The sequence below is a fragment of the Camelus dromedarius genome, chromosome 2, assembly GCF_036321535.1.
Source record: "Camelus dromedarius isolate mCamDro1 chromosome 2, mCamDro1.pat, whole genome shotgun sequence".
Classification (NCBI taxonomy): Eukaryota; Metazoa; Chordata; class Mammalia; order Artiodactyla; family Camelidae; genus Camelus; species Camelus dromedarius.
This window is the reverse complement of record NC_087437.1, coordinates 60113103-60130081: the sequence shown is the minus strand read 5'-3', so window position 1 is coordinate 60130081 and position 16979 is coordinate 60113103. Positions and strand designations below refer to the sequence as shown.

Below are 16979 nucleotides of genomic sequence, written 5' to 3'. Positions count from 1 at the left end.
CAAAGAAAGGGCTCTCAACGTTTGATACATTAAGGTTTCACTGTTGCTGTTGTTTTAATGTTTAAAAGGCCTAGTGCTGTAAATTTCTATTGCTTACAAATTTGAGAATGAATTTTATTTAGGAATATAAGTCTACTCCAAAAATACTGTCTTATCTATATGCCAGGAAAAATACCTCCTGCCTATCACAAAGGGATAGAATCCAATTCCTTAGAGTCATTCCAAAGCTGTTCATTCCACCGAAAGAGACAAGATCCAATCCAAAGTACCTCTGGGCCTAAATCTGCGCGCACACACGCGTGCACACACACCCACACACACACTCACCCTACTCTAGCCCCAAACAGAACAGGCTGCCTAGAATACGTAGCTGGGAGGGTCATCAAAGGCACGGACAGAGGAGCTGCAGAGGACCCCTTTGGCATTCTCAGCTTTTACCCCAACTATTAGAGAACTGGTGTCTCCCCTATGCACTCAGCTCTGATGGGGACAGAAATGACAAGTCCGTCTTTCTCAACGGGGAGACTGAGGCTCAGAGTAGTGGGTATTTTGCCCAGAATCACACAGAAAGCCAATTCCTAATTCTAATTCCTAACCTTCACTCTGTTGCCTGAGTCACATTCCTGGCCAGGGACCACATGGGTGGAATTCATCCTCCATATTCAGGAAATGGGATTGTTGATTTTTTATTTACACAAAAAATGGAAAATAAGTAGCAGATGTTTGAAAACATGTTGCAACTCATCTTACTGGAACTTGAAAGTGCATTTGGACTGAGAAAATTAAATTAGAAAATCCACATAGCAAAAAAGATGTTTTGAATGAAATACATTATGTCTTTCTCTCTCTCTCTCACACACACACACAGAAACAATATCTCCTTGTTTCTTCTTCAGGGAGCAGCTGGGAAGGAAATTGGGGGAGGGAGATGAACAGAACATCCCATCTTTGTGTTTCATACAGAGCTAAGCTTTTAGGCCAGCCTTCCTGAATGTAGGGGGTGTGGCATGCATTAAAATTAAACATCAGTGACCTGAGGAAGCTTATAAAATAGCTTGGGAAAAGCCAGTCACCAAGACAAGGCATCTCAGATTGGATGTGGAAATTGCTCTCATCTTGATAAAAAAGGTATGTACTGTAGTTTTAATTTTCATTTATGATAAATAACACTTAAAATAGAGACAGTCTTGACTTTTCATTGCCCCTTTTCAGCTAAAAATAATAACTAACACGGCTGAGGGCCTTTGGCCAGTCGCTTTGGAGACGTGGACTCATTTTTCCACAAACAATTTTACAAGGTAGATATTGTTAGAGTCATTTTTCCAATGAGGAAACCGAAGTTCAGACATTCTAAGCAACAGGCCTAAGGTAAGACCACCAACAAATGCCAGAGCTGGGGCGCCAACTCAGTGCTGGCACACCCCAAAGTCTTCTGCTCGCACTGTGCACCCCGCTCTATACTATCTGAGACGATGAGGATTTTTTTCACACATCAAGCCTGTGCTAGATGTATCCTCCAGGGGTTGTTATCCTGTGTGCATCACAGTAAAATTGACCAAAAAGTGCACTGAAAGGCATTATGTGAAGAGAAAATGCATTTATCAATGTGACAAAAAAGTTTTCTTCAGGAGATATGTTTTCTTGTTAGATTCAACGGCGAAATGGGTTTTCAAGACCCGTTTGCTTGTGGAAATGTGTTTTATTTTATCATGTGAGATCGAAAAAGCCAGTCCTTCAGTTCTGCAGTGTCTTGCGAACAGCTGCACTAGCACGCAGGCGTGCGGAGTGCAGGGCCTTAGGAGGCCTGGCAGGAGCTCTCACGGGGAAGCAAACCTGCCAAGTGAACCTCAAGGAGCACAAAGAGGACTTCAGTGCAGGACCCTGCCAGACAGGGTGTTTGGAGATTCAGCGCAAGGCACATGTCAGTGCTGAGGCCAGGACTTCTCCCCGGAAAACCTCAGTGAGTAAGAGCTGTGATTCACCGAGTCAGTTCTGGCTCAGGGTGGATGCAAAGAAACTTTAGTAGAATTATTTTTTACTTATTTAATATTCAGTTTAAATAATATTTAAATTACATTTTTTTTAAAATACTTAAACTCTCCTGGTGAGGACAATCTTCCCATTTGTATTAGAAGATGCAAAATTAAGTCCTGCATACCCAAGTTCATAGATACATGTTAATAATGTGATTTACCCTTAGAAGGTGCTCAGTCAAGTGTTGGGTGAATTAGAATGCAAGGGGCACTGAGGAAAAAAAGTTATGGATGCCATCAACCCTTTCTCTCAAAAACAGTTTGAATCCTAGAGCTAAAACTAGTATAATAAAGAGGCATCTTTGGAAGAGATGCAAGCAAGGGGAATTTGTCTTGCTCTGAAGTCCTCCTACAGAGCTAAAGAACATGGTTCAGCCCACAATAGAACGTTTTGTAACAAGATATTTGTCAGAGTAAGAGGTGGAACTGACTTCTGGTGTAACTGTCTTGTGGTGAAACGAGACATCAGGTATAGAGGTAGGTGTTTATTGAAGGCCACCGAAGGTGGTGCACAGAAGAAAGCGTGGCTCAGGGGTGCTGCAAAATGGAGAGTGGAGATGAGCCCTGAGTCCCAGCTCTCTGTCCCGTCTGGGCCTCAGCTTCCCCATCTGTGCGCCTGTGGAAAAGGGTTGGATATGTTACCTCTAAGGTCCTATCCAGTTTGGGAGGCCCTGTAGACTGTGCATAATGTGTGGCCATCCTTTGAGGCTAGAACTCCTGGCCAAGGGACTGAACTTGGAGCCTAAGGGGGCCAAGAGTAGAACTTCAGTGGTTCTAAGAACTTCTTGGAAATGGTTGCAAATTTTGGCTGGATTTCTGCAAATTCACCATCCCCTCAAAGATGAAAAGACAGGTGGTGTTGACCTGGTGGTAGGGGCTGATGAAAAATGGAGCCTCAAAGGCTAAGAAAGGTGGCCCCACAGTAAGCTTGCTTGGTGGGGAGTACTCAGTGGCCACGCCTCATCCCCTCCCTTCCCCACCTCAGATCAGCTTTGACTCATTATGTAACTATTCTTTTGAAAAACAGGCATCAAAACCTCCAGAAAAAGGGCTATTGATTATTGAAGGTTATTTGGAGGCTTAGAGATTCATAAGAAACTGGTTATAATTACTCCTGTTATGACACATCCTTTTAAATGCTCAGATCTGAGAACATCTTGCTTGCATTGATTCAGCCCTCTTCATGGCAGGGAGAAAGGTAAAGAGCTGGAAATAGCTACAGGCAAGGAGTCACAAGAAGAGAACAGAGTGAGAGCAAGTCAGTGAAAGAAGCAGGGAGTAGCTGGGGCTCCGACCCTGCCCACTGCCCCTCCTCGAAGCAGCGTCCACAACCAAGGGCACTGAGCTCAAATGCTTGCTGCAGTTACAAATCAGCCTTCTCTGGTCCTTCTCCGGTGAGACGTACATCATCTATGAAAAATATCCGCAACAGAATGTCAAAAAAAAAAAAAAAAGAAGAAGAAGAAGAAAGAAAGAAAGAAAGAAAGAGATGGAGAGAGGAGAGGAGGGAGGAAGGAAGGAAGGAAAGAAACACAATCCTTTGTTTCTGCTTTTCATAATAGCAATAACTAGCATTTGTTGAGCATTTTCTCTGTGTCAGACACTGCTCAAAATGCTCTCTTTGCTTTATCTCTTTAATCCTCATGAAACTTCATGAGGTTGGTATGATTATCATTCCCAATTCATAGACAAGGAAATTAAGCATCAGTTGGACACAGTTATACTTAGCATGTGCAGAGCTAGACTTCAAACCTGGTCAGGGCGACCCTGGAGTCCCCAGCACCCTGCTCCCTGTTAACCTTTCCAGGCCTGCTCTTGGGTTGAAAAACAGCCCAGCAAGATGGGGGCAGGGTGGAGAGGTGGGGGCAGGGTGGAGAGGTGGGGTCAGGGAGGCATGTCTCTGATGAACCTCCCAGGACACTAACCTTATGCATGATTTGTTTTCAGTTTGTTTTTTCTCTCATGGTTCACTTGATGGCTTTAATCTCCCTCTTGGCCTGTGCCCCAACACACACACATTGTTTCTGTTCATTCAGCAAGTATGGACTGCGCCTGGCACCGCGAGGTTCTGTGGGTGAGTCCAGGGAGAATCAGACACAATGCCCATCCCTGAAAAATGCATAATGAGGTGTGTGGGGCAGGGGAGCTTGCAAAATAAATCCAAAAAAACTCGAATAGCAGGCAAAGTGTGCTCAACGGAGGTAGAAAATGTTCTAGAGAGGCTCACAGGGATGGAGGGCCTCACAGTGACATGGGTGATTCAGGGGGCCCTGTAGGATGAGAGGTTCAACAGGCTGAGTGGGAGGCCACCCACAGAGGGACCCGCCAGTCCAGAAGTCTTCCTCCCAGGACTCTGTGCCCTCGGGAGGCTCAGAACGCCTCCAGCTGCTCTGTTCTCTCCACTGCAGGTTCCACCCACAGCCACCCAGCCTCAGGATGGTGCCGGCGCTGCTGCTGCTTTCGGCCCTGGCTGGCCTCTTCGGAGCGGCTGAGGGACAAGCCTTCCATCTCGGAAAATGCCCGACTCCTCCAGTGCAGGAGAATTTTGACGTGAATAAGGTGCGGTCAGAGGCTCAACTCCCGCTTGTTTGGCTGTCTCCTGTTTGAATGTGCATCCCAACAGGTTCAGTTCTATTATTCTGCTTTGATGGCCACAGCAAGCCTCGGGGTAGCTACTTATCTTATTGGGGGCTCCCTTAGAGCAGACTCTGAGACAAGCGATGGGGAACACAGAGGTTTTAGAAGATGATCCCAGGAAGCATGAGGAGGCATGTGGGGAAACTGAGACAAAGAAGGCAGGAGAGCTGTAAAGGGTGAGCAGGTTACTCTGAACAACGGGGGTCAGTCCTGCTGGGGATGCTCTGAGGAAATGCAGAGCATGCGCCTCAGATTGTCTCGTGGATGGATGGTTGCAAGTGGGCCGTGGGAGCTCCCGTGGCACTGGCCCAGCTTCTGGCAGAGAAGGAGACACGGGGGCTGCAGGTGGGAAGCTGGCAGTGTGTATGGGAATTGCCCCCCGTGATGGACGTGAGCCCAGAGATGGGCCTCTGGGCAGACTTGGGGCACGAATTACAGCAGCTGCTGCAGGGAAGAAGCCGAATGTCAGGGAGCTTGCAAACTATTCAGGTCACACGGCCAATAAATGCAGAGTAGGATTCAAAACTAGGCTTCCCAGAAAAAATTTAAAAACGAAACAAAACTAGGCTTCCCAGAAGTGCAGGACACCCACAGGTTACTCAAACAGGGCTTAGGAAAGGACAGAACTGCCCCAAGGAACCTCCTTGTTACCCACACTAAAAGGGTATCAACATAATCGGCACCTCCGTGTATGGCTTTCTTCCTTAGATCAGGCCCAACCTTACTGTGCACATGGATGGCTGGGGATGGGATGGGGCGGTGAACAGCAGAAAGAAGCAGCTATTGGATGACATGACTCAGAGGCTCCCATGGCTTCTAACTCATGCCTAGAATCTCCCCATTAAGACATCTTCTCTTTCACAGAAAGTTTGGATCTGTTTTAAGAAGTGACTTGTTATAAGTAACATTAAAGTTGTTATCAGTTACTCACACCTCAGTGTGAATGAGTGTTGGGACCCCTTAGGGGATGGATTAGGTAGAGAGAAGAGAGCTCAGAACCTGAGAGGGGTGTGGAAGGAGCACCAGCAACAGAGAGCTGACATGGGATATGGTACCCTCAAGTCTACATTGACTTACTGCATTAATTATAAAGGGCTGATCCCTTTATCCGGGTAACCCTGGTGGTCTACAGGAGGCTTTCTAGAAAAGCTCCAGGGAATTTGAGTTACATTTCAGCTTGGGGGTAAAAATCCCAAGACACTTTGGAAATTATAATTGACCTGTCTTTACAAAAGTCGTTTGAGGAGTAAAGCAGAATGTTTAAATGGTTTATTTAAGATATAATTCATATACTATGTAATTCACCTGTTTAAAGTGGTTTTCACTTTCAGAAATTTTTAGTATATTCATAGAGTTCTGAAACTCACCAATATCAATTTTAGAGTATTTTCTAAACATCATTTTGGAAAGAAACCCCATACCCATTAACAGCCAATCTTCATTTCCCTCCAGCTTTCCCCGCCCCAGGCAACCAACTTTCTGTCTCTATAAATTTGCCTATTCTGGACAATTCATAGAAATGGAATCCAACAATATGTGGTCTTTTGTGATTAATTCCTTTTACTCAGCATAATGTTTTCCAAGTTCATTCATGTTGTGGTATGTATCAGTACTTCATTCCTCTTCATTGCCAAATAATATTCCTCTCTGTGGATTATGCCACATTTTACTTATCTGTTCATCATTTGGGTTATTTCCACTTTTTGACTATTAGGAATAATGCTACTATAAGCATTCATGTATGGGTTTTTGTGTGTCTGTTTTCATGGGGTTTTTTGTAGACATGTATTTTCAGGTTTCCTGGGTATATACCTAGGAGTAGAATTGCTAGGTCACATTGTAACTCCATGTTTAACCTTTTGAGAAACTGCCAGACTGTTCCAAAAGAGCTGCACCATTTTACATTCCCACTGGCAGTGTATTATTCCAATTTATCTATGTCTTTGCCCATACTTGTTATTATCATCTTTTTATTATAGCCATTTTTAATGGGTATCTCATTGTGGCTTTGATTTGTATTTCCCTAATGGTAATTATCTTGGGCATCTTTTCCTATGTTTATTGAACATTTGTTTGTCTTCTTTGAAGAAATGTCTTTTCAAATGCTTTGCCCATTTTTAATTGAGTTATTTATCTTTTAATTGTTGAGATAAGTGTTCTTTATATATTCTAGATAAAAGTCCCTTATCAGATACATGATTTGCAAATATTTTTTTACATTCTAAAGATTGCCTTTTCACTTTATTGATGTGTCCTTTGAAGCATAAAATTTTTTAATATTAATGAAGTCCAATTTATCAATCTTTTTCATTTGTTGTTTATGCTTTTGTTGTCATATCTAAAAAACCATTGCCTAGTCTAAGGTTACAAAGATTTACTCCTATATTTTCTTCCAACTGATTTGTAGTTGTAGTTCTTACATTTAAGTCTTTGATTTATTTTAAGTTAAATTTTGTATTAGTGTGATATAGGAGTCAAATGTCTTTCTTTGGCATGTGGATATCCAGTTGTTCAGGACTATTTGTTGAGAAGACTGTTCTTTGCCCATTGAACGGTCTTGACATCCTTATTGAAAATCAAATGACCATAGGTGTAAGTTTATTTTGGGATTCTCAATTCTCTTCTATTGACCTATATGTCTATCCTTACACCAGCACTATACAGTCTTAATTATTGCAGCTTTGTAGTAAGTTTTTAAAATCAGAACATATGAGTTCTTCAACTTCGTTCTTTTGGCTACTCTGGGTCCTTTGTAATTCCATATAAAGTTTAGGATCAGTTTTTCTATTTCTGTGAAGAAGTTAATTGGAAATTTGACAGAGATTGTATTGAATCTGTAGGTCAATTTGGAGAGTTTTGCCTTCTTAATTTTGTCTTCCAATCCATGGACATAGGGTATCTTTCCATTTACTTAGGTCTTCTTTAATTTATTTCAACAATCTTTTATAGTTTTCAGAGTATGTTTTATGCTTCTTTGGTTAAATTTATTCATAAGAATTTGATTCCTTTGATGCTATTGTAAATGGAACTTTCTTAAATTAGTTTGCAGATTGGTCATTGTAAGTATAGAAATACATTTGATTTCTGTATATTAATCTTGAATCCTTTAACCTTGCTAAATTCATTTGTTAGCTCTAATAGCTCTGTGTGTGTGTGTGTGTGTGTATGTGTGTGTGTGTATTCCTTAGGATTTTCTATATACAAAATTATGGTATCTGTAAATAAAGACAGGTTTACTTCTTCCTTTCCATAATTATTTTTTTAAACATTGCATTCTCCTTATACAAATAGAGAAACTGAGATTCCAAAAGATGAAAAGAGCTTCACAAAAATAATATGAGATCATAAGGGAACATGACATGAAAAGCAATCTTCTACCTCTGAGTTTCCTCCTTTCTGGAAAATCATGCTTCCTTGGTTTTAACTGTGGAGAACTAATGTCACCTTGACAATAATAGAACTATTTAAAATACACTGTATAAAATGGAGTTTCTGAAGACGCCTATGAAACCAACTGACTTTTAATCCTAGTCTTTGGTGCTCTAAATGAATGCTAAGTCCAGTGATTTTCATTGAAAGGTGTGCTTTAACAAATGAGTGGAAAATTTGTCATGAACGTGGGCATATAGTTCAGCAGACAGCCATGTGACTGAAGCAACACTGCCACCTGTTTGCAGGATGCTCTCATTTCAAAGTCTGACATTTCGAAGGCGACTGAATCTCCCTGATTTTGTTTTGTTGAGTGATACATTTTTAAATTCCTAAAATAATTGTAATTAATATTTTGACTAGGTAAATATATTCACATGGTTCAAAATTCTAAAGATGCACAAAAAGAAAAAAACATATAATGAAAACTTTCCCTCCTACCTCTATATCCCAGCCTCAGTTTCTCTCCCCAGTAGCAACCAGTACAAACAGCTTATGGTGTATCTTTTGGGACATAATATGTCCATAATTTGTATGGAAACAAATATATATGTAACTGTGATAGTCAAAATGATGTCCATGCCCTACTCCCCAGAATCTGCAAATATGTTACTTTACATGGAAAAAGGGATTTTGAAGATGTGATTAAAGTTGTGGACCTTGAGATGGCAAGAGTAGCCTGGATTATCCAGGTGGGTCCAACCTAATCATTAGTAGCAGAGAACCTTTCTCAGCTGAGGTCAGAGAGGTGTGGTGATGGAACAAGGGTCAGAGAGATGCAGTGTGAGAAGGATTTGACCTCTTCTGCTCGCTCTGAAGATGGAGGAAGGAATTCACAAACCAAGGAATGCAAATGGCCTCTAGAACTTGGAAAGGGCAAGAAGGCAGATTCTCCTGTAGAGCCTCTAGAAGGGAACGTAGGTAGCCCTGCCAACACTTTGATTTTAGTCCAGTGAGACCTGCTTCAGACTTCCCCTGCACGAAACTGTGAGACCATAAATTTGTGGTGTTTTAAGCTTGTGGTAATTTGTTATAGCAGCAATAGAAAACTGATGTAATAACCTTTTCCCCCATTTTTACATAAACGGTAACTTAATATACACACTATATTGCACCTGGCTCTTTTTCCATTAAATTTATCTTGGAGATAATTGCGTATCACTCTTTTAAAAGAGGGTGTGTAACATTCCATTGTATGGATGTGCCATCATTTATTTACCCAGTCCCTGCTCATGCTCACTCAGGCTGTTTCCTGCCTTTTATTATTGCAAATAGTACTTCAGTGAATAACCTTACACATACATCACTTCTTATCCTCAGGAGTACACCTTCCCAGGTCAGAGTATATACAGTTTTAATTTTGCTAGATATTGCCAAGTTGCCCTCATGAAGGTTGTAAACTGGAGCCATCTCTATGCAAAGCAATGTATGGAAGCATGAGCCTGCCCATCTCTCCTCACCCTCACCCACACAGACGCATACTTCCTTCAAAGTTGACTCTGGAGGGGAGGGTATAGCTCAGCAGTAGAGCACATGCTTAGCATGCACGAGGTCCTGAGTTCAATCCCCAGTACTTCCATTAAAACAAAAAAAAAAGTTGACTCTGTGCACTAAAGTTATGAACTGAGAGCAAGCTCCCAGGGAAAGAATAATACAGGTCTTCTAAATCCTGATCATCTGCCAAAAGCCTTTGTGACCAACTCCTTGAGGAGAATTCTACCAACCCTGGTGTCCCAGCTCCCCACATGATCATATCTGACTTTGCACATAATTCAAAGATGCCTTGTAGAATCATAAAACATTTGAGATGGCCCCTTACATCATCTTAAACCAATCCCTTCCTTTTACAGAGTTTAGAATTTCACATAGATTTTGACTGAAAGGGACACTGAGAGCATATCTAAATAAAGAGCGCTTTAGGAATAGACTGTGGCATTCAACCGATGCCCACATATCCGATTCACTTATTCTCATTTGAATCAATTGTCTTCTTCAGTTGCTGCTGGGAACAAAGCAGCCCATTTTGCCTGGTTTCCCCAAGAAAGGGCTCTGCCCTGAAAGACAACAATGGGGAAGAGTTTGCAGGTCCCCAGAGAGCCACAGGGTTTGCTCTGCTTGTTGTTGTCTCTGCAGTATCTTGGAAGATGGTATGAGATTGAGAAGATCCCAGTGAGCTTTGAGAAGGGAAGTTGCATCCAAGCCAACTACTCGCTAATGGAAAACGGAAAAGTCAAAGTGGTAAACAAGGAGTTGAGGTGAGTGGCTGTGGTTTCAAAGGCAATGCTCATCCTAGAGGCAGCCCTGCAGAGAGCTGTCCTGGGATGACTGGCGTCCTTGCCATCCAGTTCAGGGAGGACGCAGACCTTGCTAGGTCTGGATTACTTGCTCACAATAGGTCCTGAGATGGAAGATTTTGGCAGGCAGGATGGTAGGGACTAGAAGTCACTCATTCATTTCCATGATGACTTGCTAGGCACCTTATTGTGTATCAGGCCCTGGGAGAGGTACTAGGGGCTCAACGGTAACACAGACTGCAAGGTTCCTGCTCTTGTTGCAAAATAGATCCTCCAGCAGGACAGGACTGCAGGGACCGTCTTGTCTGACCTCCAAACCAAGAGGGAAGCCCTTTATCATTTGCTGAGAGAGAGCATCCAGCTCAGGTTGAATCCTTCCAGAAACTGGGGGCTCATCACCTTACGTGACAGCGTATCCCATCTCTAGCCAGCTTTAACTGTTAGAAAACTCCTTTTCTTGTTAAGCAAGAGTCAAATTCATACATAGTCACACTCCAGGCTAAATGAACAGGAGGGCCTGCAGGAATATATTTTCTATTACTGAGGGCTTCTAACAGATTGATATTTGATCCAAAAATTCACACTTTAGAAAGCAAATATAACCTTAAAAAGAACCCTAGGAAGAACTCCTACCCATCCGCCATCAACAAAGAGCAACAATAAACAACAGTGACCAGTATTAATTATTTCCTGTGTGCCAGGCACTGTTCTATATATGTGCACACATATACATATGTATAATATGGATGCATTTATGTATGTATATGTAAATGGACATGTATATGTTCATTTAATTCCCATAACAACCCCGAGGTAGGTGCTATTATTAAGCCCATTTTTATGGATGAGGTAAAGTAATTTGGCGAAGGGTCACACAGCTTATAAGTGACAAAGCTGAGATTCAAAACCAGGGAGAATTGAAATGGGGCAGAGACCAGAAGATAAATGAAAGAGGCTGGGAATGAAAGATTGTCCTTCCTGTTTCCTCCAGAGTCTGAGAATTGTTTTCAACTCCAAGAAAACAACTACAATCCATCCTGGAAGTTACTCAGGCTCAGAGAGGCTTGCCGTGGCCACCCTATTACCCACTAAGCCTCCTGTGAGCCAAAACAGAAGGCTGACTCCCTGACCCTGCAGAAACCAAAGAAACAGAGTAAGAATCTTGAGGAACTCTAAAGAAAAACCCTGCTCATTTCAGAGCCCAGGAAGGGCTGCAGGAATTGAGATGCAGATCCCCAGAAGCTCTCGCAGGGATTCTGAAGGCCCCAAAGTGACAATGACTTCATTTTAAATAGTTTGTCCCATTCTAAGACCAAGAGTCAGACACTGATACAGATCTCAAAACCCAGGCGATTCCCCTAGCTCTCCTGAGTTGGCCAGGAGTCCTCCTCAACTATATCCTGAGTATTAGGTCACTCTGCCCCTAGGCTCACTCCTACTTGAGAGCAATGGCACGTGGAAAGAGGTTTGTTAGTTCGGGGAAAACAGTATAGTTTCTCCTCCCAGGAGTGCTGCAGAGCACATGGAGGGCACAGCAGGGAGTCTGGGCAAAATACTCTTAGCCAGTGTCGGAATGTGAGGGCCGAAGCGGCCGGCACAGGGCTGGGACTGAAGGGCTCAAGCTTTGGGGTTAGGCTGCCTGGTTTCAAATCTTGGTTCTACCACTTCCTAATGATGCAATCTTAGGTTAGTTATGACAATTTTCTAAGCCTCAGTCTCCTCCTCTGTAAAATGGCAATAATCGTAATACCTCCCTCCATAAGGCTGTGTGAGCATTAAATGAGGTAGCACATGTAAAGGACTTAGAACAGTGTTTGGCATGTAGTAATCAAGCAATATTACCTATTGTTGTTAATCTGCTGCCACCCTTGACAACACAAGTGCATTTTTCCTATGAACAAATTGTGAGTTTATGATCAGAGACTGGTGTTTTGAAAACTGTTCTGGAGCAAAACATAAATGATGGTGCAAAGGGGGAAAGTCTGTTGGGAAGAGACTGATTTGTTGCTAAGCAACTGTATGTAGATAGAAATGGACCATCTCCTGTCTTACAGATTGAGTTCCAGGTGAGAGAACAGGGCACGCTCTCCAGCCTTGCTCAGTGATAAACAGATTATGCAATTCAGCAGCATCAGAGAGCATTTCCCACGTGCCCCTTTACCTGCTGCTTATTGTCTGGTTTCTAGGACATCCATCACCACTACTATAGCTTCCTGACTTTCTAGCACACGCTAAAGCTCTCATTTTAGTTTGTGTGCCCCTCTAAGAACTGGTGAACAGGCAGCTCCTCTGTTGGCCTACTAGAAAGAGCACCCTGATTCCTGAGCACCCCACTTCGTGGCCTCAATCCCCAATCCCTAGGCCTTTCCCCTCTCCCCTAGATCCATGAGGTCAGTGGAAGTTATCCAGAAATGGGGCCAGCTCCCTTCAAAAGAGTAAAAGTATTTCATCTATCCAATCAAAGACCATTGCTTTTAAGACGCACTACCCTTTTATGCAGAAAGAAATGATACTGCCATTTGTAAGTGTAAGATGGCATTAATTGTAAGATGCACATTTCTTCACACGTAAAGTCCCTGAGATCTAGATGCCCCAGACAATTCCTGAAGGGAGGTAAATGTTTCCTCATTGCCTGCTTTCGCCCGGTCCACACCCCAGTCAGAAGCTTGCTAAACTGGATGAGGTCTCAGAGCTCAGGCATGGACCCCTTGATGGGACAGATGATGCCACATGCTATCAGTGAAGCCCAAAGAGAAGGGAACTTTACAGATCTCCACACTCCATGTTTTGCATTATTTCCCACAATCAAGTCAGTCTTTAATTTTTTCCTCTGGCCTCTTCTCATTTTTAAAGATGTGAATCTTCTTTCTGTGTTGAGTTGTTTTGTTTGCTTATTTTCCCCTTCTCATTTCTTCCCTCTTGGTTTGGAGTCTGGGAGCAGGAAATAGCCTTGCAGGTCACTACAGACACTCCAAAAAACAGTATTGAAGTGCCAGGGCCTCACATATTACCCAATCCTGGGGCAGTACAATTGTTATTTCTTATCACCCCAAGCTGTCCTCCTTGGCTTGGTCTCAGAGACAGTGAGAAAGCAAAGGGGAGGGAATGGACTTAGGACCCAGCCTCCCTTCAAAACACCCCTAACCAGAAATCACAACGTTGGCCACCACGATTGTTAACATCACAAATCTAGCCTTTCATTGATTTTTGGTTTTTAATGAGTTCAGGTTTTCTGGTGTTTGTTTTTAACTCATTGTAGATCTGATGGAACTGTGAATCAAATTGAAGGTGAAGCCACCCAGGAAAACATCACAGAGCCTGCCAAGCTGGGAGTTAAGTTTTTCTGGTGTAAGTATACACTTCTCTCAGGAGGTATCAGGGACAGGAGGTATGCCAACTGCAGGCAAGAGCCCTGGGTCCGAGATCTTCTGTCACATCTGAGTGTCACCTGTAATGATTCAATGCATAATTATTTGCTGAGCACGTACTACCAGCCATGCGCTGGGCTAGGCACTGGAGATGCAAAGGTGAGTAAGACAGAGCTGGCCCTTGTCCCTGGGAAGCTTCCATGTCAGTGTGGATACTGACAAGCACCCAAGTGATTTACTATAAAACTACACAGTAATTGTTTAAAAAGAGGAAGCACCAATTGGAGCACATTGGGCATGAGCAGTAGGAGACCCAAGCCAGTCTTGTTTCCCACAGAAAACAAATAACTGAGAAATTAGTAGTTATTAGCAGAACAACTAACACGTGCGAAAGCTTGGAAGCTGGTGATGATAAAAGTGAAGGTAAGTGGGGGAGGTTAAAGCTCAGTGGTAGAGCTCGTGCTTAGCATGTATGAGGTCCTGGGTTCAATCCCCAGTACCACCATTAAAAACTATAGTAGATAAACCTAATTGCCTTCCCACCACCAACAACAAAAAAGTGAAGGTAAGTTTGAGTCCTGGCTCTGCCACGTTCTAGCTACATTGTTGGGGTTTCATTTGGGTCCATCTTTCTCTCAACTTAAACAAGCTGGGCAATGCATTTTCCTTGGTATTCAGAGGTAATGTTATTGAATAATATCCTCTGAATGAAAATGATCTTTGAGACTGAAAAACAAAGCAGGCAATTCCAGAAAGTGCAATTATGAAGTTTATCGTGGGTAACTTACATACTGGCAGAACCAGGTGGACGACCATCAGAGACATTCAAAACGGGTACAGGGGGACTTAAAGGGGCCAAAGCTAAAATAGAATCTAACTACCAGGGAGAAGCACGTCCACACCTACAGAAACGGAGGGGTTTTCCTCCCCTCCCCCTCCCCAGGGGTCTCATGACCATTAACCATCTGTGTCAGCAAAGACATTCTTCTAGATTTCAAATCAGATGAAGACAAGGGTGAAAGTTGGTAAGAGGCTTATCTGGCTTGGGCGCATTCCTTGTGAGGAGGCTGAAGTTCAGTGACACACAAAGGGGAGGGGGTAGGACTGCGGGCCTAAGATGGAGCTGATGTAGGTCAGCCACACACTTGGCTTGGACCTTGGCTGGGGAGGTCAAGTTCACGGAGGAAACTTCTGGAGTCAGGTAGAGAAGGTAAATCCTCCATCTCTCTTCTTAAGGACCCTTTTAATGTTGAGCTTTCAACACTATGCAGATGTCAATCAGTGAATCTTTATAGGCCCTTTGAGAGGAAGAGTTTGTAACCTGTTACCACCTGATTTACCTTATTCTTAAGAATGCAGGGATTTTTGAAGGTCACGCAAGAAGAAAAACAAACAAACCAACAGTAGCTCCTACCTCCTCCCTAAGGCGGGTTCTAGAGGAAGATGAGCGGTACAGACTCAGAAAGCCTAGGGTCCTGGACCTTACACTCCTGACTGCTTAGCTAAGTGGTGGCTCCATGTGCACTGGTGCTAAGTGCAGCCTGTCAGTCCAGGGGGTCTAGCCAAATGCCCCAGGTACTGTTGGTTTCCAGGTGCCAACCTGTGGTCAGGGAGGGGATCCAGAATGATGGCTCTGAACTCCCGCTCCTCATTAGAATCACTGAGGAATTTTCAAAAGTACCAGCAATCTCCAGTTCAGAATCTGGGAATCGGTGGGTGTGGGGAGTTGGACCTAGTATTTTCCAAAGTTCCTGTATGATTCCCACACGAAGCCAGAATTAAAAGCCACTGATGTAGAACTCAGACCGCAGAGCCTGGCTTCCAGGGTCCTGGAGATGAAGGTGTCTCTTGCCCTGGTCCCTCCTAATAACTGCCCTCCTCTGGTTCTCAGTGATGCCGTCAGCTCCATACTGGGTCCTGGCCACCGACTATGAGAACTACGCCCTCGTGTACTCCTGTACCACAATCATCTGGCTTTTTCATATGGATCATGTTTGGATCTTGGGAAGAAACCCTTACCTCCCTCCAGAAACAGTGACCTATCTAAAAGATATCCTGACCTCTAATAACATTGACATTGAGAAAATGACTATCACAGATCAGATGAATTGCCCCGAGTCCCTGTAACCAGGCTCTAAAGGGAGGCTGCATTCACTCCATGTTCCTTCTTTTGCTTTGCTTTTCCCCCACACCACCCCTCATAAAGACAACCCAACCCATCATGGCAAACCATTGCAAATACCAGAAGGGAAATGTGACAACAAAAGCTAGTGGAGAGGAACTCAAGGCAAGTGGGCCCAAACACTTAGCCACGCACCACCTTGTTACCTTGCAAGCCTGATAATAAACTTGTTGCTGACCTGCTATACTCACAGTAGATTCCAAATTGGACTAATTATTCTGGGGTTTGTAATTATAAGCTTATGTTTGGAAATCCTTAAGCAGTTATTGAAAAAAAAATAAGCACTGAACAGTTTGAGTTTAAAGGTAACAATCCTGTTCCTGGAAATGGAAAGCTGATGGCAAAGGTGTATTCTGGGTGACCTGAATCCAGGCGCCCCCACCCTGCAGAAGGCAGTCCTTAGGGAGGAATTATTTGGAGTTTTGGAGTCTCTGACAGGCCATTTCCTGGAAGCATTTACTTTCTCTTCAGGAGGACATCAGAGTCAGGCTAAAGAATGGGACCATCTTGGGGTCTGGCAAGGAAGAAGAGAATCTATGAGGGAGAAGTTACAGGAATTTTTTTTAAGAAAATAATTTTTGATGGTCTTTCATTCAACTGATATTTACTGGGACCCAGTTGCCTCCCAGGCCTTGGAAATACAGAATCCCTGTACTCCCACAGAAGCTCACAGACTCGTGAGGGAGACTCACAAGTAAAGATGCAGTTATAATCCAAGCTGAGGGGTGCAAAGGTAGAGTCGTGTGGAGGAAGCTGTGGGAGCTCCAAGAAGGCCTCAGCCCCTGCAAGGCCCAGATACCCACAAGGCTGTACAGTCACACCTCTGGGTGTTCCAGCATCAGGAGGTGAGCAACCACCTGGAGGTTTTTTGTTTTTTATACATCATGACTATTAAAATCAGAACAACCCTACAATGGCACTTAGTTCATATAACATTTATCACCCACTAACGTTTTGGGAAATGAACAGAAAATTAAGGCATTTGATTAGATGTTGGCATTTTCAGCATGAATATAAAATATTAATTTCCCTTGAG

The 16979-nt window shown here is 43.3% G+C and overlaps 1 protein-coding gene across 1 annotated transcript; it reads left to right on the top strand.

Annotated features, from left to right (window-relative positions):
- Positions 1–1024: 1024 nt before the first annotated feature.
- Positions 1025–16135, top strand: APOD (apolipoprotein D). Its single transcript, XM_010994398.3, has 5 exons — positions 1025–1128; positions 4442–4592; positions 10233–10354; positions 13653–13741; positions 15653–16135. The coding sequence occupies exons 2-5, from the start codon at positions 4470–4472 to the stop codon at positions 15886–15888; spliced, it is 570 nt and encodes a 189-aa protein (XP_010992700.1). The 5' UTR covers positions 1025–1128; positions 4442–4469; the 3' UTR covers positions 15889–16135.
- The last annotated feature ends 844 nt before the right edge of the window (positions 16136–16979 follow it).

Coding starts and splice junctions, on each gene's coding strand:
- APOD (XM_010994398.3), top strand. CDS start 4,470: ATGGTGCCGGCGCTGCTGCTGCTTTCGGCCCTGGCTGGCCTCTTCGGA. Junction 4,593..10,232: donor AGAATTTTGACGTGAATAAG/GTGCGGTCAGAG, acceptor TTGTCTCTGCAG/TATCTTGGAAGATGGTATGA. Junction 10,355..13,652: donor GTGGTAAACAAGGAGTTGAG/GTGAGTGGCTGT, acceptor AACTCATTGTAG/ATCTGATGGAACTGTGAATC.